General features: G+C 37.5%; 1 protein-coding gene across 3 annotated transcripts in view; it reads left to right on the forward strand.

The window, feature by feature from the left end:
- Positions 1-27,552, forward strand: part of LOC150076514 (trafficking protein particle complex subunit 11-like) — a gene marked incomplete at its 3' end in the record, with an annotated part of 510,629 nt that overhangs the window by 217,873 nt on the left and 265,204 nt on the right. For all 3 annotated transcript variants that reach the window (XM_090388020.1, XM_090388018.1, XM_090388019.1), the window contains 1 exon segment: positions 19,664-19,805. In XM_090388020.1, the coding sequence (XP_090244146.1) occupies positions 19,664-19,805 (142 nt within the window).

Consider the following 27,552-nt stretch of genomic DNA (forward strand, 5'->3'; position numbering starts at 1 on the left):
CATTCCGAATCCTCTCTGCTGCTTTAAATTCCAAAAGTATGGTCATTCACAAATGGCATGCCGTGGAGTTGCTATCTGTTCCAATTGTGGATCTCAAGATCACACCAACCAGAACTGTCCAGCCAAGCAACCGAAGTGTCCAAACCGTAAGGGGAACCATTCCGCCTATTCTAAGAACTGTGAATGTTGTAAAAGAGAAAAGCAGATTCATTGATATAAAGTAGAACACTCCTTCACATACCAAGAAGCTAAGAGAACTGTATTCCCGACTATATTAAACAGACCTTTCTATGCACAGGTCATAAAGAATCGGCGTACAATAGAGACCCCAACAGATTTCACGATTCCTCCAAAGAAGTCTCTTTCAGACTGGGCATGAGCTCTACTTATCACATCCCAGCCAAAACAAAAATAGAAAGTCACAAACACACCACTATCTGTACCTCCCAATGCAAAACAGTCAGAAGCAAATGCCACAGAAAAAAATAATATCATAAGCCAGAAGCTAATGGAACAAATGGATACAGAAGTGACCAATCAAGCAGAGGAATCAGTACTAGAGATTTTTGTGGAAGAAGATATGGATACCAGCAAACCATATTTTCCAAAGGAAAAACCTAAACTCGAAAAGCTTAAAGCAATGTCTAAGAAACATTCTGACACTTTCTCCAAAACTAAATAATGGGGACTATAATCCAATGGAACTGCAGAGGTTTCTGTACTAATATACATGATATATATGATCTGATTGCATACCCCGCTGTGTCTTTACCTACAAAAGTACAAGAAACATATCTCAGACCTCATGACTCTCCCACAGTAAAGAACTATATTACATACTGTAAAGACAGAATGTGTGAATTTTGGTAAATTCACACATTCCTTCCCAATTTCTTCCACTAAACACAACTCTTGAGGCGGTTGTTGCAGTATGCATAGCCATTAAATCTCTCATAACAATTTATGTTCCCCCAAGCCAAGAATTACAACAACAAGACCTAGAAGATATACTAACTCAGTTACCTCCACCCTTCTGTATAGTGGGAGACCTCAACGGACACAACCCTTTGTGGGATAACATAGCCATATAACCAGAGAGGAAAACAGATTGAAAAATGGATAGAACAGAATGACTTAACCCTGTTGAACGACGGCACACATACATACACGCATCTTCCATCGGGAAAGAGCACAGCTATCGACCTATCAATATGCTCTCCAACATTATTTCCAATACTTGATTGGTCTGTATACAGAGATCCTCTCAGCACCAATTACTATCCGATAATCATTACCATGATATTAGGAACCACATGTCAGTCACGTAGAAATCCCAGATAGAAAGTAAATGAAGCGGATTGGGAAAAGTATAAATCTATTGCGAAATTAGACGCAGATATTATCAAGCAAAAACTGTTAGATGCAGCAGTACAATATGTAACAAATAAACTAATCCAAGCTGCTGAGCAGACTATTCCAAAAACATCATCACACCTTCCAACACATCCAAAATCATGGTGGAATGAAGAACCTTTACACGATAAAAGAGAGAAATAAAACCTGCAATAATTTCCGAAGATGTCTAACTGCAGAGAACCTTGTATTATTCAAAAAGGCATGAGCGTGAGCCAGATATGTTAGAAGAGCCAGTAGGAAAGCATCCTGGGTAAAATTTGCACTTTAACAAGTTCCACACCATCTCAAACTGTCTGGAATAAAATCAGCAAAATGAATGGCAGATAACAGATTAATCCACCTCCAACCTTAAACTGGAATAGACAAATCACTGCATAGCCTTCAGAAATAGCCAATGCACTGGCTGAAACCTTTTGCCAAAACATCAGCAACCACATCATATACTCCTAGTTTTCAAATATACAAGGCAAGAATAGAAAAACACAAACTGAATTTTTCCACAAGAAATGTTGAACAGTACAACCTTCCGTTAACTTTTCATGAATTAAGAACAGCTCTGTCACAGACAAAGCAAAGCGATTACACGATGATAAAAGAACTTGGCCACCAATCCCAAATGGCATTACTTGAATTGTATAACAAAATCTTCCAAAGAAACCAGTTTCCAGATAGTTGGCATCATGCAATAATTTTAGCTTTCCCAAAACGGGGAAAGGGTTTCTCTAACCCACGCAACTACCGTCCAATTGCTTTAACAAGTTGCCTAGGAAAAGTTATGGAAAAAATTATCAATTCTCGTTTAACATGGTTTTTAAACAGAAATAACCTTCTCTATCCAGCATAGCATGGTTTCAGAAAAAAAATTGTTCAACGCTATATTTAATTATCAAATTAGAAAACAGTGTACGGAATGGCTTCATCCAAAAGGAACAACACGTCATGATTTGTTTTTATATAGAAAAAGCTTACGATACGACATGGCATTACGGAATTCTCCAAAACCTATACCTCCTTGGTTTACGTGAACATCTTCCGAAATATATTCAAAATTTCTTGCAACACGGGACATTCCAAGTTAGGCTGCAGACAACCCTTTCAAAGGTTTTTTCATCCAAGAAGAAGGCATGCCTCAGGGGTCTGCGCTTAGCACTACCCTTTTTGCTATTAAAATAAATACAGTAACCGAGCACATTCCAAGAATCTTGATGCAGCTTTATACATTGATGATTTCAGCATTTCCCATCACTATCAGAATATGCGAAGTATAGAACAGCAGCTACAAAGAACAATAAACAAAATAAGCAAATGGGCTCAAACAAATGGCTTCCGGATTTCCACACAAAAAACTGTGTGTATACACTTCTGTAGAAAATGAAACCTACACCCTGATCCTGAATTGAAACTTGACAGACATATTATCCCAGAGTACCAAGCATAAGATTCTTAGGAGTTCTCTTGGATAAGAAACTAACATTCCTTGATCACATTAAACAACTCAGACTTTCTTGCTTAAAGAAAGTAAACATTCTCGGAGTTCTTTCCGCAACAACTTGGGGAGCAGGTCGATATACACTTCTCAAACTTTATCGATCTATAGTTCATTCCAAACTAGATTATGGAGCAGCAGTTTACGACTCAGCGAAACCAAGTGCATTGAGATGGTTAGACCCCATACACCACAGTGCACTCCGTATAACACTCAGAGCTTTCCCAACTTCACCTATACAAAGCCTTTATGAAGCTGTAATGAAGTAATGTCGTCTAAGCTGTAATGAAGTAACCTTCATTACAGCTTAGACGACAGAACTTGTTATTACACTATGCCGTCAAAATAAAATCTATCAGTGATCATCCAATAGAGACTTTCTGTTTTCATATAACTGGGAAAACATATACCAAGCCCATCCATGGATGAATCGACCTGCTAACATCTGTCTGAAAGATTTACTACTAAGCCAAGAGCTTGATTATGACAACATAGCTACTGCAATTGCATGACCATTCAATCATGGTGCATACTTCAACCCATATATTTTATGTATTTTCAAACCTGGAGGAAAAACACTATCAAGAACAAATCCACAGTTATATGCAGTATACAAAGAACAATATCCACAACACTTTCATATATACAAATGGGTCTAAATCAGAGACTTGTGTAGGAGCTGCAATTCATTTTGAGGATCATACCTTCATCCAACAACTCCCAAAAGAATGCAGTATTTTTACTGCCGAATTACAAGCCATTTCGATTGCCGTAAACCAAATCAAACATAAACAGATAGCAAACAGCATAATTTTCATGGACTCACTTAGCTCTGTTACTGCCTTGCAGAATGAAAATACCAAGGATGGCTTCAGGGCAGGAGGCAAAGGGTTGTGATAAATGGCTATTCCTCAGATTGGGTTAATGTAAGAAGTGGGGTTCCCCAAGGATCAGTATTAGGACCACTGTTGTTTTTAATTTTCATAAACGACATTGATGAAGGGATAGAGGGTGTGATGTCTAAATTTGCAGGTGATGTTAAAATTTGTAGAGTAGTTAATGATCACTGTCAAGCTGAGCTTCTTCAGAGAGACCTATATAGACTTCAGGAATGGTCAGAAAAATGGCAGCTATGCTTTAATCCAACAAAGTGTAAGGTATTACACCTGGGAAACAGTAATCCCAAAATAACTTATTCACTTGGTGGGGTTCAACTGAACCCAGTACTGGAGGAAAGGAACTTGGGTATTACGATAAGGTCAGACATGAAGTTCTCCAAGCATTGTAGACGGGTTGCTAGGAAGGCCCATGGTGTCCTATTGATGATTTATTGAACAATTGATAGTAGAAATAAGGATGTCAAAGTCCCATTATATAAGGCTATTGTTAGACCACACTTTGAATACTGTGTTCATGTATGGAGACCGCACCTGTGCTGTGGTACTTTTCCATTTCACTCTGGTTCCAGATTTTCTTTTGCTATCTCCAGTCTCAATTTTCATTGTAAGTAACATTGACACAGTAGACTGATTGCAGATGAGTTTTGTGGCTGTATGTCCACAGTGATTTTAAGTGTAGCAATAGTTAGCTTCAATGCTCTACAGATCAAAACTTAGTCTGTGCTGTATCTAGAGGAGCTGACAAGGATAAAACCCTAGACCGGTTGGAATCGGTGCAACCAATTCTTTGTGAATATGAAACAAAAAAGACATTTTCAAATTGGATGAAACAGGAGTATTTTACAATTTTCTTCCCAATAAAACGTTGCTGTTCACGGTGAAAAACCTGCTATGGGAGAAAATTGAGAAAACAGAGGGTGGGCTGTTTTGCCACATCTGTCATACATTCTTTGCTTTGCACTTTCACCTCTTTGGCTTGTGAGGAATGGCATTTGTGGGGAACATTTTAGCAATTGACACTGTCATTGCAGTCATCAAGAAATGGCCCTTGGAAGCTGGAAGTAATTTTTAAGTGAGGAAAATATGGTTTCTGGTTCAATGGTGGAGAAAAAATATATAAACTAATGGAATATGTGGAAAAATAAATGTAAGTACTTAAACCCAGGGTGATGCCCTCGAAGGATTAAAAGTGAGGGCCCATCAAGCTCTTAGCTGCCCACATCAACGCCAGAGCTTGCACTTGGGCATCACGCAACACAGCGGCAGTCCCCAAGCCAGAATGCGCTGGTCCCAAAGGAACTTGTAGTTGTTGGTGACTCTATTGTCAGGGAAACGGGAAACATGCTTTGTAAAATGGATAGGTGGAACAGGACCAGGGTATGTCTGCCAGGAGCAACGGTTGATGATGTTGTAGAGTGGATATCATCTTTTAAGGGCACAAAAGGTGATATAGTTGTACATGTATATACAACGTATATAGCTGTACAAAAGGTGATATAGTTGGCACTAATGATATTAAGAGTAGGAGACCGGCAGAATTACTTAACAAGTACAGGTCACTGTTGAAAAAAAGCCGTGAATTAGGGTTGAATTTGAAAGTGTCTGCAATTCTGCCCAGACACGATAGGAAAGAGTATATGATGAGAGCCCTGTCGATCAATTCGGCCCTGGAAAGATTGTGCAAGGCTCAAGGGGTAGAATTTTTTTCAGCCTGATCTGTACTTGTTAACAGGAGAGACTGCTTCTACAGGGATGGGATACACTTAAATAGAACGGGTGCAAGAATGTTTGCTGATGCTATCGAGGCAGTGTTAGGTGGGTCGGAAAACTGCTAGACTGGGGGGATATAAGGACTAATAGATTAACAGTAGCCACTGACAGAGGTGAAAGTGATTCTTGCACTGCTTCTATTGGAATGAGCAGAAGCCTGGAAAATAAGATGCAGGATATTTCAGAGACTGCTGGGAGTCATTGGGGTACAAGTAAACACATGGGTTGTGTTAGGGTAGCTAAGAAAAAGAACAGGTGCATGTATACTTGCGTGTACACCAATGCTAGGAGTTTGGTAAATAAATTTGATGAATTTGAGGTATTGCTCAAAGCATCAAAGGTGGATATTGTTGGGATATCAGAGACGTGGTATCACACAGATATAAGTAATGCAGAACTGGAATTTGGGGAGTACAACGTCTACAGAAAGGATAGACAGGATAGGAAGGGAGGAGGGGTTATGCTATTAGTTAAGAAACACATAAAATCCAAGGAAGTGAAGCCAGTCAACATCGCTGGACAGTGCAGTGTCGAGTCAGTATGGTGTGACATAAGCATTGGGAGATCAAAATTGAGAGTAGGAGTGTGCTATAGGCCTAATGACTCTGATGAGTATAATAAGAAACTGTACAGGGAAATAGATTGGGCCAGTAAATCAGAGAGTCTTATAATGGGGGATTTTAATTTCCAGGATATTGACTGAAATTTTTGGGTTGGTCATCACTCACACACACTAACAGGGCTTTTGTGGAATTATTGGATGATTGTTTTCTAAATCAGCATGTTCGGGAGGCAACTAGAGGGAGCAATACTCTTGATTTGATTATCAGTAGTGATTCTTCATGCATTAAGAATCTGCAGATACAGGAACCACTAGGTGGCAGTGAGCACAGTGTGCTGAAGTGGGATTTACTCAAGGAGGTAACTACCATCAGGGGTAAAGGGAAGGGTTATTGCTTTCGTAAAGGTGACTACGATGGTCTGAGACAGTATTTAAATTCTATATAGTGGGACCAACTGATGATGTTACCAACAACAAACTCAAAATGGGAAGCATTCAAGGACCTTATCTTGGAAGCTACTAGGCTTTACATACCAACTAAGAAATATTGTTCAAGGTTTAGGCCTAAATGTATATCAGATGAACTAATGAGACATATGGCAGAGAAGAAAAATGCATGGGATACATATAAATTAACACGTGACACAGAAGCCTGTGATAGATATAAGTTGATCTGTAACCAAGTTACAAAGCAGGTTAGGCAGGCGAAGGCAGATTATGAGAAATCTTTGGCAAGGGATGCAAAGAAAAACAGCAAGTAGTTCTTTTCTTATGTAAACTCTAGAAGGAAGGGGATGAATCAGATTGGTCCACTTGATATTGATGGTTCAACTGTTCATGATCCTGCTCAGGTAGCTAACAAACTAAATGAAGATTTTGCATCTACATTCACACATGAGGAGTTATTCAGGAAAGGTAATGCCATTAGATGAGGTAAACACTGGCAGTGAGCTACATGATCTTGTAATAATTGAAAGTAAAGTGGAGGAGAAATTGTTGAAGATAAATAAAAGAAAGGCACCGGGGGTGGATGGGATCTATCCAGTTATATTAAAGGAGGCGGCAAGGGAAGTAAGCAATCCATTAGCCATAATTATGAGAGCTTCCTTGGACTCAGGGGAGGTACCCACAGACTGGAGATGTGCAAATGTAACCCCAATTCACAAAGGAGGATCAAAGGCTGACACAAGTAATTATAGACCTGTGAGTTTAACTTCTGTTCCAGAAAAATTAATGGAGGCACTGGTTAAAGAAGCACTGCAGGATCATCTTCACAAGAATTCAGTTATAGCTCAGGCACAGCATGGTTTTGTTAAGGGAAGGTCTTGCCTGACCAATTTGATTGGATACTATGATGTAGTCATGAAAGAATTGGATGCAGGTAATAACTTTGATATTATATATTTGGATCTTAGAAAGGCTTTTGATGCTGTTGCACATGGAAGACTGCTGCACAAATTGGAGCAGTGTGGCAAATTGTTGCTATGGATAAAGGGATGGTTGAGTGGCAGAAGACAGAGAGTGGTAATTAATGGACACTGCTCGTCGTGGACTAATGTTATTAGTGGAGTCCTTCAGGGTTCAGTGTTGGGTCCATTATTGTTTTCTGTATTTATAAATAATATTGATGATGGTATATCAAGCTTAATGTCCACGTTTGGAGACTATACAAAGGTCGGCAGGTTTGTTAAGAACACTACTGACGCTATGCTGCTGCAACAGGATCTGGAAAGATTGAGCAGATGGGCTGAGAGGTGGCAAATGAAGTTTAACATTGACAAATGTAAAGTACTACATATGGGAAACAGCAACCCCAGAGCAACGTATCAACTCTGTTGTACTACACTGACAGTGGTAGAGAATGAAAAGGACCTGGGGGTAATTGTGCAGGCGGATATGAAGTTCTCTGAGCAGTGCAGACGGGCTGCAAGAAGTAGCTCATGGTGTCTTATCAATGATATATACAGGAATTTTTCTAGCAGGGATAGGGAGGTGATTGTTCCCTTGTATAAGAGCAATGGTCAGGCCACACCTTGAGTACTGTATACAGGGCTAGAGGTCTCATTTCAAGAAGGATGTAGAGCTGCCGGAACGAGTACAGAGAAGGGCAACAAGATTAGTGAACGGAACGAAGGGTTGCTCTTATGAAGAAAGGCTTAAGTTTTGCAAATTACAGTGTCTGGGGACTAGGCACCGGCGAGGTGATCTGATAGAGGTGTACAAAGCCTTGAATGGTTTGAGCATGCTCAATTCTGATGGGATACTGCCTCTTGCTCAGAATAATCACCATGAGAGGGCATAAATTCAAATTGAGGAAAGACAGATGTAGGATAGGTGTACAGAAATTTGCCTTTAGCCAGCGGGTAGTTGGTTGGTGGAACAAACTTCCATCCCTTGTTGTGGAAGTTGATAGCATAAATAAATTTAAGGCACAGCTGGACAGGTATTTCGATCGAACGGAGGGGTGAAGTGGAAGGGTTTTTTTTTTTTTTTTTTGGCTGATGCTGCATAAGCTTGCTTTCTTGCATCATATGCCTCTACTAATGCTAATGCTTGAAAGCAAAATATACAGTTTAAATTGGCATCCCTGGAGCAGTATCTAAGAAAAAAATTTGGGGTTATTAGTTTGGACTCATATCTGTGGAAGTGTTTGTGGATCTGGTTTCATGCTTTGCTGAATTAAAAATAAGGTAGAATACGTTACAGGGAAAATCCTCACACTTCTGCTTGAGATTAGTTGTGGCCCTAGTGTAAACATGCTGTTTAAAAAATTCCTTCACTCGTTGGTGATATTTCAGTGGAAGTAACGTAATAGATAATTACAGTAAATCTCAAAGGATTGTGTTTAGTAATAATGAAAGATATTCAAGAATAAAGCCCTTATTTAATATCTGGAAAATATATCTAATGAAGGATTTCTAAATGCTACATTATTTCTAAATACTACAGCACATAAATTGTATCACTGTAAATTTTCTCCAGAAAAAAGTATTACAACTGAAATAATTGCCACTGTAGCCTCAAATTTGTTATATATTGATGTAAAATAGTGTTATGCATTTTGTTGATAAGCAAATAAATTAAAGAAAATCTGTTTACACATATGTCATTACGAATATGAATGCCATTTCATTGTGGCCAATGTTTGAAATTAACATTATGTAATAAGATGGGAAAAAATATACCAGCAGCAAACAAATATGGTTGTGATACCATTAGGCCCCCTATAACAGATATTACTTATTTTGTTCGCTCACCATGAGCTTTGATTACTGCCTTGCACCTGTCTAGTATAGGGTGTAATTCTTGATGTAATTTGAATGCTTAGAATACGGCAATAGACATGAATAATGGTTTCTTGCAATTGTTATCTTGCTTGATGGCTTTTTAGCAGCAGTTTTCTGTCCCATAACACTCCAGGAGTTTTCAGTCAGGTTCAAATTGGAACTATTTTTTGGTGATTATGAGGGTTATAAGAGTCTTGCATGAAGATCTTCACCTAAAGAAAAAAAATATATTGATAAAGCAGTGTTTGAAACAGGTTATAATTAACATTCTGGAAATTGTATTAAATGATTACGTGACAAGTACTACCCTTATGTGCAGTGTGGCAAAGTGTAGAGTTATGTTGGAAAACAGATTTTTGTTCCCAAAAGAAAGAGGTCTCTATTGACTGGCAGAAGGGGCTCCTTTAAAAGTTTTGGATATTAGTTATTATTAACAGTACCTTGTACAAAATGCATTCAACCCACTCCTTTTCTCATTATGCATCCCCAGAACATCTGGCCCAATGGAAACTTTACTGTTGACTGAACACAGTCAGGATAATAGGCTTTGTTAGATCTAAGCTGCATGTTGCTTTTACCATCCAATGCATGGAGGTTAAATTTGGATTCATTAGAGAATATTACAGATTCACAGTACTCAGTTTACTATTTAGCATGTTCTTTAGCCCATGTTAATCATTTTTTCCTCAAGGATTTTATTAACAAAGGCTTCTTACAAGGTTGATATGCTTTCAGACTGCTCATTACAAGTCTTTGTTGGACACTTCTATCATTTGATTTACCCCAGTACGTATGTTCCTTCTGTGTGAATTTTATGTTGGTGGAGCTTGCACAACAATCAGAGGGGCATGCATACGTGCTTAAAAATTCTCTCCTGTACTGTGGTACTTTTCCATTTCACTCTGGTTCCAGATTTTCTTTTGATATCTCCAGTCTCAATTTTCATTGTAAGTAACGTTGACACAGTAGACTGATTGCAGATGAGTTTTGTGGAAATATGTCTACTAGAAAAATCCTCCCTATTAAGAGCAGTGATTACACTTTTCTTCCTTGGAGTTAACTGATTGTATGCCATACCACTGCTGAATAGGAAGTGAAGACAGATAGCAGCAGGTGATGCTCTTATTTATTTATTTTTTAATGAAAACCCAAAGTGCAAAAGGTATTAGAACCCATAGTACTTGCTACCATACATGGGTTGAAGGTTTAGAAGACAGAAGGTACTTATTCGCATCACACTTGAATTTCTGCAGATTGTAATTTTTAGGAAATACACATGAAGGAAGGTTGTTCTAGAAAACAGAAATTGAAGGGATGAATGGGGAAGAATAAAAGTTGGTTCTGTGAGTTTGAAGTTGGTCAGTAAGAGAATTGGTTGCGGCACACGTTTGGCCTGGTTTGGAAGAGAGGGGGAAATTATAGATGCCCATTCAAAAGAATGGTACTCGGTGAAGTATCTATAGAAAAGGCATACAGCAGAGACAGGGAGGGAAAAGACTTTGTAAGAGATGGATCATTAATTAATCTGACTGATGGCTTCTAGGCTCCATTCTTTTGAATGGAATCTAGAAGCCTGAGAGAGAGAGAGAGAGAGAGAGAGAGAGAGAGAGAGAGAGAGAGAGAGAGAGAGTGATTGATTGATTGATTGATTTTGAATGCACCACTCGAGATGTGGGGATACTTCCATGGCAGAATAGATATGAGATTTGTACAGAGTGAGTAGTTGGTTAGAAGAAAGTAATGATGTGGAGAGTGAAAGAGAAAATTCTATTTTTTAGATGTAGAGAAAGCAATATTCGTGATGTGCTTATGCCAAGAAAGAGAGAGAGAGAGAGAGAGAGAGAGAAATTAAAAATCAGGGTATCCCTAAGGGAGATGCCATCTTGTCTAGAGATCTGAGTGTCATCAAACATAAACATAGGAGAAGTAGACTCCTTTTAGTGAGATAGTAGACAGAAATGAGTTTTAGGATTCAAAATAACTAAGTTACCTTTGTCCCATTGGAGAATTACATGGAAATCAGCATTTAAGGAATTGGTATACACAAGAGGCTGAAGCTGTTTGTGTAGTGGAAGGTTTCTCAAACTGGAAGATGGAATGCAAGGTGCTATCATCTGCAAAACTATGGATAAGATATCCAGTCAGTGGAAGAAGGTCACTAACATATAAGAGGAAAGAAGATGCAGAAAGAACTGAACTATGAAGAAAATAAGCATTAGAGGAAAAGTTGGATCCACCATTACCAGCAGTGAGTGGTGGGAGAGAAATTTGGATACCCAATTGCAAAAAATGGTTGACAATCCATAAGGTGGAGGTTTGCTTAGAAGACCTTTATGCTAATGTGATGCATTAGAAATATGAAGAGCAACTACTTGAGGTTTGCAAAACCTTTCCATTGAATTTGTCCATGGATAATTTTTCATGAAAACCCCAAACATGAAAGTTATTAGAACTTATAGTGCTTAGTACAGTGGCGCCTCCGTAGCCAGGTGGGCAGGAGCAGCAGTGCATAGCACATGCTTCTTGATTAGACCGGGGTTCGAGCTTGTGAGCCACCAAATGTGGAGGATGCAGAAAGGTCAGAGAATGACCACCGCATATCCCCGGAGCAATATGGCCTTAGTTGCTAATCCTCCTAAAAACCAAATAATAACAACAACAACAACAGCTTAATACACTGTGTGGGTTGAAGATTGAGAAGATGAAAGTAGATACTTGTTGACATTAGATTTAAATTTCTGTAGGTTGTAATTTTCAAGAAATATGTATGAAGAGAGGTTGTTCCAGAAAACAGAAGTTGAAGGAATAAATGAGGAAGAAAAGTTGGTTCTGTGAGTGTGAAGTTGGACAGTAAAAGAGTGCCAATTAGTGTGGCACATGTTTGGATTGGTTTAGAAGAGAGAGAGAGAGAGAGAGAGAGAATATTATAGAAGCCAATTCAGAAGAACGTGCCCATGGAAGTATCTATAGAAAAGGCATGCAGCAAAAACAGAACGTCTATGAGACAGAGAGTGGAGAGACTTTGTTAGAAATGAATCATTAATTAAACTCTCTGACTTCTGATTTCCATTTTTGAGGAACTTTCTGAGAAAACTTTGAGAAACTTCCCCTTTTAATTTCGGAGTGAAAGAGAACATCCATTTTTTAGATGTAGAGTTAGCAATATTTGTAATATGCTTATGAAGACAGATTAGAAGTCAGGGTAATCACTAATAGAGATATGTGATCTTGTCTAGAAATCTGAGTGTCATTGAAGATAAGCATAGGAGCAGAAGAAATCTTTTTGCGAGATATAAGACAGGACTAAGATTTAGAAGGATTGAAGGATTTCTATTCTGGTAGGTAAATGAACAGTGTCTGCAAGGTCAGGTCATTCATTATTGTAAAGGCCTCAGCATTTTGTCCAGCAGAGGCTGTTTGACTAGAAAACAGAAGCCAGCTGCAGTTGTGAATGTTGAAATTGCTAAGTTAAATTGCTTCACATAAGAAAGAAGTTGGATTGGAGAAAGTAGAGTTTCAGAGAAAGGAAGTCAAGAGTTCAAAGTGATTATTGGAGTTGGCAGAATGATAAAGACAGATGAATTTGTCAGAATGGGGTAGAGAGATTTTAAGCCAGAGAAGATCAAAAAGAGGAAATTCCAAATTACTAAGTCTCTGATAGGGAACATCAGAGTGGACATATATGCAAGTAAAATCTTTGAAGTGAAAGGACACTAGCAGGGCTTTTGTGAAATTATTGGATGATTGTTTTCTAAATCAGCATGTTTGGAAGGCAACTAGAGGGACTAATACTCTTGATCTGATTATCAGTAGTGATTCTTCATGCATTAAGAATCTGCAGATAAAGGAACCACTAGGTGGTAGTGATCACAGTGTGCTGTAGTGGGATTTACTCAAAGAGGTAACTACCATCAGGGGTAAAGGGAAGGGTTTTTGCTTTTGTAAAGGTGACTATGGTGGTCTGAGACAGTATTTAAATTCTATACAGTGGGACTGTATAGAATTTAACTGATGATGTTACCAACAGCAAATTCAAAATGGTAAGCATTTAAAGAACTTATCTTGGAAGCTACTAGGCTTTACATACCAACAAAGAAATATTGTTCAAGGTTTAGGCCTAAATGGATGTCAGATGAACTAATGAGACATATGGTAGAGAAGAAAAATGCATGGGATACATATAAATTAATGGGTGACACAGAAGCCTATGATGGATATAAGCTGGTCTGTAACCAAGTTACAAAGGAGATTAGGCAGGCGAAGGCAGATTACGAGAAATCTTTGGCAAATGATGCAAAGAAAAACAGCAAAGAGTTCTTTACTTATGTAAACTCTAGAAGGAAGGGGATGAATCAGATTGGTCCACTTGATATCGATGGTTCAACTGTTGATGATCCTGCTCAGGTAGCTAACAAACTAAATGAAGATTTTGCATCGACATTCACACATGAGGAGTTATTCAGCGAGGGGTTTGCCAGAGGTGTATTAAACTCTGGCAGTAAGCTAGATAATCTTGTAATAACTGAGAGTCAAGTAGAGGAGAAGTTGTTGAAGATAAACACAAGAAAGGCACCTGGGGTGGATGGGATCTATCCAGTTATATTAAAGGAGGCAGCAAAGGAAGTAAGCAAACTCTTAGCCATAATTATGAGAGCTTCCTTGGACTCAGAGGAGGTACCCATAGACTGGAGATGTGCAAATGTGACCCCAATTCACAAAGTAGGATCAAAGGCTGACACAAGTAAATTATAGACCTGTGAGTTTAACTTCTGTTCCAGGAAAATTAATGGAGGCACTGGTTAAAGAAGCACTGCAGGATCATCTAGATAAGACTTCAGTTATAGATCGGACACAGCATGGTTTTGTTAAGGGAAAGTCTTGCCTGACCAATTTGATTGGATACTATGATTCAATCACAAAAGAATTGGATGCAGAAAATATCTTTGATATTATATACTTGGATCTTAGAAATGCTTTTGATACTGTTGCACATGGAAGACTGCTGCACAAATTGGAGCAGTGTGGCATTGGAGGCAAATTGCTGCTATAGATAAAGGGATGGTTGAGTGGGAGAAGACAGAGAGTGGTAATCAATGGACACTGCTCATCGTGGACTAATGTTATTAGTGGAGTCCCTCAGGGTTCAGTGTTGGGTCCATTATTATTTTCTGTATTTATAAATGATATTGGTGATGGTATATGTAGCTTAATGTCCAAGTTTGCAGACGATACAGAGGTTGGCAGGGTTGTTAAGGACACTACTGATGCTATGCTGCTGCAACTGGATCTGGAAAGTTTGAGCAGATTGGCTGAGAGGTGGCAAATGAAGTTTAACATTGACAAATGTAAAGTACTATATATGGGAAACAGCAACCCCAGAGCAACGTATCAACTCTGTGGTACCACACTGACAGTGATAGAGAATGAAAAGGACCTGGGGATAATTGTGCAGGCAGATATGAAGTTCTCTGAGCAGTGCAGACGGGCTGCAAGAGTAGCTCATGGTGTCTTGTCAATGATATACAGGAATTTTTCTATCAGGGATAAGGAGGTAATTATTCCCTTATATAAGGCAATGGTCAGGCCACACCTTGAGTACTGTATACAGGTCTGGAGGCCTCATTTCAAGAAGGATGTAGAGCTGCTAGAACGAGTACAAAGAAGGGTAACAAGATTAGTGAATGGAACAAAGCATTGCTCTTACGAAGAAAGGCTTAAGTTTTGCAAATTAAAGTGTCTGGAGACTAGGCACCGGCGAGTTGATCTAATAGAGGTGTATAAAGCCTTGAATGGTTTGAGGATGCTCAATGCCAATGGGATTCTTCCTCTTGCTCAGAATAATCACCCGAGAGGGCATAAATTCAGATTGAGGAAAGACAGATTAGGACAGATGTGTGGAAATTTGCCTTTAGCCAGCAGGTAGTTGGTTGGTGAAACAGATTTCCATCCCTTGTGGAAGTTGATAGCCTAAATAAATTTAAGGCTCAGCTGGACAGGTATTTCGAATGAACAGAGGGGTGAAATGGAAGTGTTTTTTTTTTTTTTTTTTTGGATGATGCTGTATAAGCTTGCTTTCTTGCATCATATGCCTATGCTAATGCTAATATGGCAAACACATAGCAAGAATATACCTAGCTCTTTGATATAATATGGCTTTGACAGTGCCTCCTGCATACACTGTGCTCATACTCTTTCCAATCGCCATCTGGCAGGTTAGAGGCAGTGAGATTATGTTCTAGCTGATCCAGACTCCTCCTAGGGAGTTATCTATAAGTTTGATTCAGGGGACTACTCGAAGGCCAGCCTGTGAACTCAGTTTTAGACCTGTACCCTTGAAATGTAAGGAAGATTTGATCTTGCCATGATGCCCATCATAACCTTACAAGACTTCATTCATACTACATGAAGCAAGAGATGGTTGCTAGAGCTTTGCTCTGGAGACTAAACATGTTTTACACCACTTCAATCCTCAAATCAGCAAAGTTGTGGTATTGCTCCAGTTAATGAGAGTCACTTACCACCTAGTATTTCCTGGTGACTCAGAGGAATGGCATTACTCTGTGTTATGTGGATACCACACTTTAACCCTTTCTTACTTTAACCTTTTAAAGTAAGAAAGGGTTCACACTTTAACCCGTTCATACCTGAGTGGTCACTTCCACTATACTAGGTGCAGTGTTTCTGAACCTGCACATGGGGATGGGGGTACATTAAGAAAAGTCAATTTACTATATCATCTGTGGACTAATCCGTTGTGTTAAGTGGGCCAAGGGGTAAAGGTCAAGTTCTAGTAGAGCTTCAGCCTTTTGTTGCCTTTGTTCATTGCTTTTGTTCGTGTTATTAGTGCTGTTGTGTTTGTGTCTTGTGCTATTTCATTTCATAAAAGTGCTTTGAAATTTTTAATGATAATGCCTGGAAAATGTATTCCTGGATGTCATGGAAATTATAAAGGTGGTCCGAAAGTACATCTTTGGCTTTCTGTTGAAGGATACTATTTTAACTAACAAATGGTTGAAAGCAATACCAAAGAAAGATTTTGTGCCATCCTAACATTCAAAGGTAAGTTTGCTAAAATAAGTTTGTGGTACGTTAATAATAGTCTTAAATAATGGTAATTTAACATTAATGAAACGACAATATAGTACATTTATCTAATCACACAGTTAGCTATCATAAGGAAATGAAACAGTTGTATTCTTGTCAGAATATAGAAGGAAATTTTGTCAGCATTTTGGCTTTTGTGGTTTCATTTATATATAAAATATTCATTTCATGTATTGGATACACCGAAGAAAAGTGCATGCTTGTTTAAGAAATCAAAAAATCTCAATATTTGTACAATATGTAATGTTAATTTTATTTATTGAAACTTTTAGCTTAGATAAATACACTAAGTGTAATTATTTGCAACCTTTGATAAACTATAGGCTTGTGTATGTGAACTGAGGTATCTTTAGTTGTAGAAGCTAATAACAATTGTCTATGAGATGCTAATAACAAGTAAAGTGAAATTCGGAAGAGAGCATAATATTTTATTTATATACTTCATATTGTTACAGGTATGTGAGGTTCATTTCTTGCCATCCCAGATAGTTAGATGGACATCTAAATTTGATGGGAAAAACATGAGAATCACCGTAGATTTCAAGCATCCAAAATTAATTCACGGAGCTGTTTCATTACAATTTCTGAACTGTCCAAGCTATTTGCCATCACAGGCATTTACAGGAGACAGTCCCAAAAAGAAGTGAAGATTAGAAGAAAAAAAAAACTTTGAAAAGTAAATGTGATTATGAAAAAGCTCCAATTTCATATGTTTGCACAACTAGCAGAAGGCACAATATGGCCTTAGCAGCCCTTGTGCCATTAAACAACACACCAACCAACCAACCAACAACTAGCAGAGTGCCTGAATAGACATAGAGTACCTGGATGCTGGCAACTGATTTCAAAAAATAATTTGTATTATGTTTCTATATTTAATATTTCAGCATGCACCTTCCATTGCCTGTTCAGTTGTGATTGTGAAGGTTTGATGTTGTCGGTATTTGTACAGAGTGCTGAAATTGATAATTTAGGCAAGTCAAAGTCACTGGAACTTCTGAAGGTGAATAGATTCGATCAGATTACTGGCATCTTAGAACAGATACCAATAAATTGCCAACAACAGTGATGTTAATAATATTTCTTTTATTTTAAATACTAAGACATTAATAGCGAGAGAGCATCAGTGTTTAAATTCATATGCGAACATTTGTTAGAATGTGAAAAGAATGTATACAGATATTCCACCGAAGTATTAATCTTTGGTGTTTTCGATATTTCCATATACCTACAAATTTCTATAGCATTCTGCATTCTGTCTTCTCCCTCATCCAAGAATGATTCGTAGGTGCTGCTCTTCTCTAAACACAAAAAGTCCAGATGACAGCAAGAGGATCATTTTGATGTATGCTAAACAGAAATTGACCCCTTTTTAAATTTTTCAGAATGCAAAGTTAGTTTAATGATTGATGAAATTCACCTGAAACCTTATATTGATTGCAAAGGTGGAAGCATACTTTTGATAGTACCAATTCAGCTTGAAGTGCTTATGTATTTATGATTCAAAGCTTATTATCAAATTACAAAGATGTCATTTATATTTTATCCATGAAAAAAATTACTGCAGAAAATTGCATTCAGTTTTGAAAAAAGTTATTGTGGGTTTGGAGAAAATTGGTTATAAAGTTGTAGCAATTGTGAGGGATAATAATTCAATTAATAGAAAAAGTATTTCAGAGAAATAATTTTAATTTTGTTAATTAATACCATTATCAATTTTTTTCTCAACAATTATTGTAAAAAGAAAATGATGTATTAAAAGCAACACATAAACGTAAACTTCAGACATTGAAAAAAGAGCTAAATTTAAAGTAAAATAATTTCTGTTCCACTATAGTAATCAAATTATTAGATTTAACGAATAAATGTATACATTAGTTGGATTACAAATTACATGTAAAACATTCAAAATGTAATGAAATAGCTAACTATAAAATGTGTTGCCTCATTTCTCCAGAATGTTATGATTAGCAAAAATTATCATAGTTAAGTATCAAAACTGAATTATTTTTATTTATTACTTATTTATTACTTATTTATTTTTTCATATTGTCCCTTGCAACATGCATTATCTTTCCTCTATGCACAGAAAATAAAGTAGATTTACATTCAACTCTTGCTTTTGCTTTTCTCAATTCTGTGCAGCAATGTAGCTTAATGTACTTCTTAGGGCCCACTTTTGATGATGTCAAAAATGACGCAGTGATCAGGCTTTATTCTTAAGGTGGCACTGGGTATAGCCAGAGTTATTAAAAATACCACCATCATGAAGATGCAAACAGAGGATTTGGTTGTGTTGTTGCAGAATGACTGAACTTCACTGAAATTTGGTCCACTTTGATATCACCTGAATATCAGTTCCATCACAAATTTAGACTTGCAGTTAGCAAGCTTTAGCTTATCATACCTGAGAGAATGTGTGACAAGCTTCAGGGACCATAAACAAGATAATGCAATACCACTCGAATATTATAGAATGATGATGAGATATCATGCTGGTTTTACAGGATAGGTGGTAGATGACTTTCATCAACCGGTGAAATACCACCACTTTGCTTATTGGAGGCTTGAAGTGGTGAAACCCATGTTTAGTCTCTAGAGCAAAGATTCCGGCATCCCCCCCATACTTCTCCTCCAGCCCATGCATGGTACTAAGTACTATAGGTTTTGATACCTTTCGTGTTTGGGGTTTTCATAAAAAAAAAAAAAAAAATCTTGAAATGACAGTTTTTCCTATAATTATTAAAGAAATATTAAACTTTAAGAGGGAATGCAATTTATTTTGTTGTTTTGGTTTTTTAGGAACATTAGCAACTAAGACCATATTGTTCCGGGGATATGCAGTGGTCATTCCCTGACTTTTTCCGCATCCTCCATATTTGGTGGTCACGGGCTCGAACCCTGGTCTAATCAAGAAGCGTGTGCTACGCACTGCTGCTCCTGCCCACCTGGCTACGGAGGTGCCTAATGCAATTTATGTGATCACCACTGTATATTTAACCATAAATAATTGTAAAATCTTTAAATATAATATGTTATGGATGGCTAAAGAGCTGAAGTCCAGCAACTAAATATGATATCAATTAACTCAAGAGGATTAAAAAAATTAGAAAAATAACACATGTTGCTATTGTTTTAGATTCAGTCACTTTGGGGATTTGTTTGATGAGTCTGTCAAACAAGGGCTAATACCAATCCAGACTCAGCATCCTGGTTTTTATTATCAAGAAGCTGCAAATCATTCTATTGCCAGAAAGAAAGCTTGCCAGAAATGGTGTTTGGTATGTAAGCAAAACTTTGTTTTAAATAAAAAAAACATATATATGTTTTATTTATTGCTACCAATAACAAAAAAAAAAAATAAAATAAAATAAAAAATATATAAGTTTGTATTAATATGTTGAATAAAGTAGTAGTAGTGGTGGCATGTGATGCAAGAAAGCAAGTGTATGAGCTTATGCAGCATCAGCCATAAAAAAAATTTATAAAACAAAAACTATTCCCTCTAAATCAGGGGTAGGCAACAGCCGGCCCGCGACGATGTTGAATCCGGCCCCCTCGGTAAATGCATAAATATAGAAAATCCATACCTGACTACACTCGCCTTAAACGTTCAGCTTAATTCGGTTCAATCGGGAATCGCGGCCAGTACAACAGTATAACCAAGTGATTCTACGCAGCGTCAAAGAGTTATTTCCTAATTATTATTGTAGCATCGATCGAATGAAGTTCCTTTGGGTTTGACTTCTTATTGAAAAAAATAATATTGGTGCGAGATATTTTATGTTTTATGCCTTTTCTAATTATTACAATTTTTAATTTAATATAATTTATAGCCCATAAAATGAGCCAATTAAAAAAAAAAGAAAAATTGATGCCGAATGTCGCATTTTCAATGATAATTGGACATTCAGATACTTTTTTTAAAAATACATTAATAATTTGGTAATTCAAGTAATATAACATTTTTTAGGTTCTGATTTCTTTTATTAAATCGTTCAATCTATTCCGGCCCGCATCATGATACGAAAATTTCATTCGGTCCGCAGACGAAAAAAGTTGCCCACCCCTGCTCTAAATGTTTGTCCAGTTCCTCCTTAAATTTATTTAACCTATCAATTTCCGCAACGACAGATGGAAGTTTTTTCCAGCAATTAACCACCCACTGGCTAAAGGCAAATTTCCGCAAATCTATTCTACATCTGTCTTTCCTCAATTTGAATTTATGCCCCCTTAGGTTTGTAATCTAAACAAGTGGAAGAATCCCATCAGAATTCAGCGTGCTCAACCCATTCAAGGCCTTATACACCTCAATCAGATCACCTCGCAGGTGCCTACTCTCCAGGTGATGCAATTTGCAGAACTTAAGCCTTTCTTAGTAAGAGCACCCATTTGTTCCCCTCACCAATCTTGTTGCCCTTCTTTGTACTCGTTCTAGCAACTCTACATCCTTCCTAAAATGAGGCCTCCAAACAGCACTCAAGGTGTGGCCTGACCATTGCCTTGTATAACGGGATTATCACCTCTCTGTCCCTGCTAGAAAAATTCATATATATCATTGACAAGACTCCATGACCTGCCCTGGCAGCCCGTCTGCACTGCTCAGCGAACTTCATATTTGGCTGCACAATTACCCCCAGGTCTTTTTCACATTCCATTTCCCTGAGTGTAGTACCACCCAGTTGGTACATTTCTCTTCAGTTGTTGCTACCCATATGCAATACATTGCATTTGTGAATGTTAAACTCCAGTTGCTAGTTCTCAGCCCATTTTCCCAACTTATATAGATCCTGTTGCAGTAGCACACTGCCATTACTGTCATTAACAACCCTGCCTACCTTTGTATCATCTGCAAACTTCGACATTAAGCCTGATATGCCTTCATCAATATCATTGATAAATATACAAAACAACAGTGGACCCAACACCGAACCCCCCGTGGGACTCCACTAATAACATTTGTCCATGAAGAGCATTGTCCATTGATCACAACTCTCTGTTGTCTCCCACTCAACCATCCCTTTATCCATTGTACCAACCATCCCTTTATCCATTGTAGTTTTCCAATTTTTACAGCAGTCTTCCATGTGCAACAGTATCAAAAGCTTTCCTGAAATCCAAGTATATGATATCAAAATTATTTTTGGCATTCAGTTCCTTTGTCACCACATCATAGTAACCAATCAAATTGGTCAGACATGACCTCACTTTGACAGACCCATGCCGTGTCTTAACTATTACTGCAGTCTTGTCTAGATGATCCTGCAATGCTTCTTTGACCAGTGATTCCATTATTTTTCCTGGAACACAAGTTAAACTAACATAGTTAGTTGTGTCACCTTTTGAACCTCCTTTGTGAATTGGTGATACATCGGCACCTCCAGTCCATGGGGACCTCCCCTAAGTCCAAGGGAGCTCTCATAATTATGGCTAAGGATTTGCTACTTGCTTTGCTGCCTCCTTTAATATAACTGGAAAAATCCCGTCCACCCCAGGTGCCTTCCTTATGTTTAACTTCAACAATTTCTCCTTCACTTTGCCTTCAGTTATTACAAAATCAATTAGCTCCCTGTTACCAGTTGATAAACTTCTGGTACTCCCCTCATTGAATAACTCCTCGTGTGTGAATGTAGATGCAAAATACTCATTCAGTTTATCAGCTACCTGAGCATGATCATCAATAGTCAACCCATCTATGTTAAGTGATCCAATCTGATTCATCCCTTTCTTTCTAGAGTTTACATAAGTAAAGAACTCCTTGCTGTTTTTATTTGCATCCTTTGCCAAAGATTTCTCACAATCTGCCTTTGCCTGCCTAACCTCCTTTGTGACTTGATTACAGACTAGTTTATACCTAGTTTTTGGCATTCTGTCGTAGGCTTCTGTGTCGCCTGATACTTTATATGCATCCCATACTTCTCTGCCACTAGCCTCATTAATTCATCTGACATCCATTTAGGCCTAAACTTTGAACAGTATTTCTTAGTTGGCATGAAAAGCCTTGTAGCCTCCAAAATTAAGTCCCTGAAGGCTTCCCATTTAGAATTCACTGTTGGTAACATCATCAGTTGATCCCACTGTACAGAATTTAAAAACTGTCTGAGACCTCTGTTGTTACCTTTATGAAAGCAAAAGCCCTTCCCTTTAGCCTTGATGGTAGTTACACCTTTAAATAATTCCCACATCGATACAATGTGATCACTGTCATCCAGTGGTTCCTTTATCTGCAAATTCTTAATGCATGAAGAATCACTACTGATAATCAGATCAAGAGTATTACTCCCTCTGGTTGCCTCTCGAACATGTTGCTGTAGAAAACAGTCATCCAATAAATCCACAAAAGACTTGCTAGTGTGCAAGTAACCAACTCACAAGTTCCAGTCAATATTTGGAAAGTTAAAATCTCCCATTATAAGACATTCTGGCCCACTATTTCTCTGCGCAATTGCTCATTATACTCATCAGATTCATTAGGCCTATAACACACACCTACTCTCATTTTTCATTTCCCAGTGCTTATTTCACATCAAACAGAGTCAACACTGCATTGTCCACCAGCATCAATTGGATGTACTTCCTTAGATTTATGTGTTTCTTAACTAACAGCATAACCCCTCCTCCCTTCATATCCTCTCTATCCTTCCTATACACATTGTACTCCCCAAATTCCAACTCTGCACTGCCTATATCTGTGTGACACCACGTCTCTGATATCCCAACAGTATCTGCCTTTGATGTCTTGACTATCGCTTCAAGCTCATCAAATTTATTAACTATACTTTTAGCATTGGCGTATGTGCAAGTATACATGCACCTGTTCCTGCTCCTAGCCACCCTAACACAGCCCATGTATTTATTTGTTCCGCTATGACTCCCAGCAGTCCTGGAAATCTCCATTACCTTTCTTTCCTGTCTGCTGCCCATTCTAATAGAAGCAGTTCAAGAATCACTTTTGCCTCTGCCTGCATCCACTGTTAACCTTTTAGTCTGTGTATTCCCCCACGCTAGCAGTTTTCTGACCCACCTAACACTGCCTCAATAGCATCAGCAAATATTCTTGCACGCTTTCTATTTAAGTGTACCCCATCTCTGTAAAAACAGTCTCTCCTGTTAATGAGCACAGTCCAGGTTGAGAAAAATTCTATCCCATAAGCCTTTCACAATCTTTCTAGGACCGAATTGATTGACAAGGCTCTCATCATATATTCCCTCCTATCGTGTCTGGGCAGAATTGCAGACACTTTCACATTCAGTCCTAACTTGCGACTTTTTTTCAACATTGACCTGTACTTGTTGAGTAAATCTGCAGATCTCTTTCTCTTAATGTCATTAGTTCCAACGTGTACAACAATATTACCTTTTGTGCCCTGAAAAGATGATATCTGCTCTACAACATCATCAAATTTTGCCCCTGGCAGACATACCTTGCTCCTGTTCCACCTATCCTTCTTACATAGTATATTCCCCGTCTTCCTGATAATAGAGTCACCAACAATAACTAGTTCCTTTGGTACCAGCGCATTCTGCCTTGGAGATTGCCTCAGTGTTGCCTGATGCACAGGAATGAGCTGGGCAGCTGAGAGCCTGATGGGCCCCTCATTAATTTCTTTGAGGGCATTTACCCTACACCTCAAGCTCTCATACACGCCCATCAGAATGCCGAATTGGCGCCTAATTTCTTGACACTCCAGACACCTAGCACACACAAAGGCATCCTCCTTGGCTAGATCATGTCCTGTTTTAGAAAGGTCGGCAAACGTTTCACATTTCACACATTTTTTGAGACTATGATGCATTGGAGAATCGCCCCCTTCGTTTCTTCCCCAAGCCACAGCACTCTCGCTAGTCTGTGATCTTGCTTCGCAGCTCTGGTCTGGGTCATGATTTCTATTTAATTACAATTTAATTAACAATGAAATTTAATAAGATTAATAATATTTTTGATTAATTGATAATACTATAATAAGCTAACAGATTTCTAATACAGTGCTTCTTATTATGCTATCTAGTTTTACTTTATACCTTCGCTGTCAGTTGGAGAGATATATATACGTTAAGCTATTTCTTATCGACTACAATATGGTGACTAGTTCAACAATATTAGCGCCAACACCGGGAGTTGTAACTTCCAAAAATTGCTAGTTAAATTCAAAATAAGAAGCTAACGAATGCTACTAAACCTATTTAATATCTCTGTAAAACACAATGTACTATGTTAAATAACAAAGAATACGTTAAAAATTAAAAAAATTCGTATCCCTCTACAGGGATAAGTATTTTTTATAAATATGGTTAATATAAATATGTAGAATTTAGTGTAGGATTTAATTATGTATAGATTGGATTTAAATGATTCAATAAATAAATTTGGAACAAGCACATGGTATAGAGTAAGGTATTAAATTGAGGATGGGGAAGGGAAAAAGGAGTATTTTAAATAAATAAAGACGAAAAATAGCAATAGAATTAGGATAGTAGGAATGTTTTTATCACCCTTGTATACAGTAACAGTTTTATAAACAAGAAGTACAGTAGAAATAGACAACAGAAAGATAAAAAGTTATTAAATTACACTAAGCTTGCTGGGATTGTGCAGCCCAACCTTATAGTAACGGCTCTGGCATTTGTAAGCATTAGTATAAAAGGGAGCTAATACCAAATGCTTGTAATGAAATAAAAAATGTGTTAAAACATGTTGAGAAATGAATCTAAAATGAAACCCAAAGTATATTAAGAAAGTGAACGATACCTGGAGTATTTCAAGAAATGCGCAGGGGAAACAAGCTGACGGGAAAAAATATATATGTAGCAGACGGAAAAAGGCAGGGGATGACGTGCACATATTCAGTAGAGTAGATGAATGCACACAAACTTCAACCACATTAGCAATATAACTACATGATAAAGCAATTTATAGCAGCGTAGTGGACTTAATAATAAGCTGCAACGAAATACAAACCAGTGGGAAAATAGTGATCTCTATTGTCGTATTTAGATACAAGTGTATGAAGATAATTTTAAATTAGTGTTGGAAAAAGAAATATGGTTGTGATAGTGTTATACAATAGGTTGGCGAAAGACATATACTGGTAGGCCGACCGGGCTAGCCGGGTGGGTAAAGTGCCTGCCTGGCAACCCAAAGGTCGCGGCTTGGATCAAAGTACTGCAAAAACCTTGGGAGGTGCATTATGGCCACAGAAGCCTATGTGCCAACAACTACCAAAAAAAAAAAAAAATTATACTGGTAGTTCTCGACTTTACAAGTTAATTCGTTCCTAGCGCACCAGGTGGGAAGGAGCAGCAGTGCGTAGCACACGCTTCTTGATTAGACCGGGGTTCGAGCCCATCACCACCAAATACGAAGGATGCGGAAAGGTCAGAGAATGACCACCGCATATACCAGAGCAATATGGCCTTAGTTGCTAATGCTCCTGAAAACCAAATAACAAATAACAGTTCCTAGCGCACACTTGTAAAGCGGGAATTTATATCCCATGGACATAAGGTTAAAAATAGGGGTTACGTTCTCAACAATGAAATTAGTTAGCTAATTAGTTTGTTTAAACAATGATTGATTTATCAAAAGAAATGAAAACGTAGTCTATAAAATCAAGCAAATTATAATAATAGAGAAATTATTTACGACTTACAAATGTTAATGAATGTTTATTCTTCATCATCATCGACTAAATGCATACTCGTTGATCACTCATTATTGGCTTGGCACTCCTTAGTTTGTTGCACAAGGAGTTGTCTTCTTCAGAAATGCTTCAAGAGGCATTTGTTTCCAAGATAACCTTCTCTTTTCTTTATATATTTCAATACATGCATAAGCATTTTTTAACGGAATGCACAAATTGCAACTAACACGATTTGCTTGGAGTAACAAGTTTACAAAGCTTAAAAGAAAAAAAAAAAAAAAAGCAATGAAGAGAAGATTCTGCAAATTTATTTATGTTTTTTATACGATTGAAAATTTCAGTAAAGGGGAAACACATTTCACCATAATAACGTAAAAAACCACACAATTCCAGTTATTGGTATTTTCGCAACTGCAAGAAGATCGAGCTTACTACCTGTTTATAATTGCTTGCAGTAACAGAAAAACCAAATAAACTGGAAAGGGCAAATTGTTTTTATTGTTTTATGGTCGTGACCTCCAGAAGTGTGCTTTAGAAAAATGACACAAAGGCATTCAAAATTGGTTCTTATAACAGAACGTATGATAACGATGAAAGTGTAGTGCATTTTTGTGATTTGAATTGGTAACTAATACAATTTACAAACTCACGACCTTTCGTATGGCCTTAAGGCCATAATGAAAGGTTGTGAGTTTGTAAATTTTATTTCTATTTTATCTCTCTAAAATGTCATTTCTAAGGTCACGCTTGTGACCTTAGAAATGACATTTTAGAGAGATAAATAACTTAGTTATACACGAAAATTTTAACTTCTAAGATCTTGAAACGAATTACCAAAAAACAATGTGTTATTGGGTTCACACTATGATATTTTAATGATATGATGGTGTCTCTGGAACTGATTAATATCATAAAGAGGGGTACACTGTATTGTATAGTTACGCACATGGTTTGGAATGAGGTATTTATGAATGTTTAACATTCATTTTTTGCAATTAAAGTTCTTATTTTCGATTTTGTTAATACTTGATACTTAGGGGGGGGGACTCGTAAACCCGGGAACTCGTAAAGCGAGAACTGGCTGTACTTGTTAGACCAAATGATGAAGCTACATTATATTAAGTTTAATAGGCTCATATAAGGGAATGATTGTAAACATAACAGAGTATAGAAAACAAGAATCATCAAATGTTTTGGAGATATAAATAGATTAATAATTATAATCTATAGTCCAATTTTGCAAGAAAATACATCCAAGGAAAAAGAACTGATTTAAATTCCTAGAAATAAGTAACATGGTGACTTAAGATCCAAATGTGGTGTAGTTAAGGATCCAATTATAAAAGAATAGGAAATAAGTCCATGTATATGAAACAATTCGAAGGAA

This window comes from Mastigoproctus giganteus, chromosome 13 (assembly GCF_048544385.1).
Source record: "Mastigoproctus giganteus isolate SK-2022 chromosome 13, ASM4854438v1, whole genome shotgun sequence".
Classification (NCBI taxonomy): Eukaryota; Metazoa; Arthropoda; class Arachnida; order Uropygi; family Thelyphonidae; genus Mastigoproctus; species Mastigoproctus giganteus.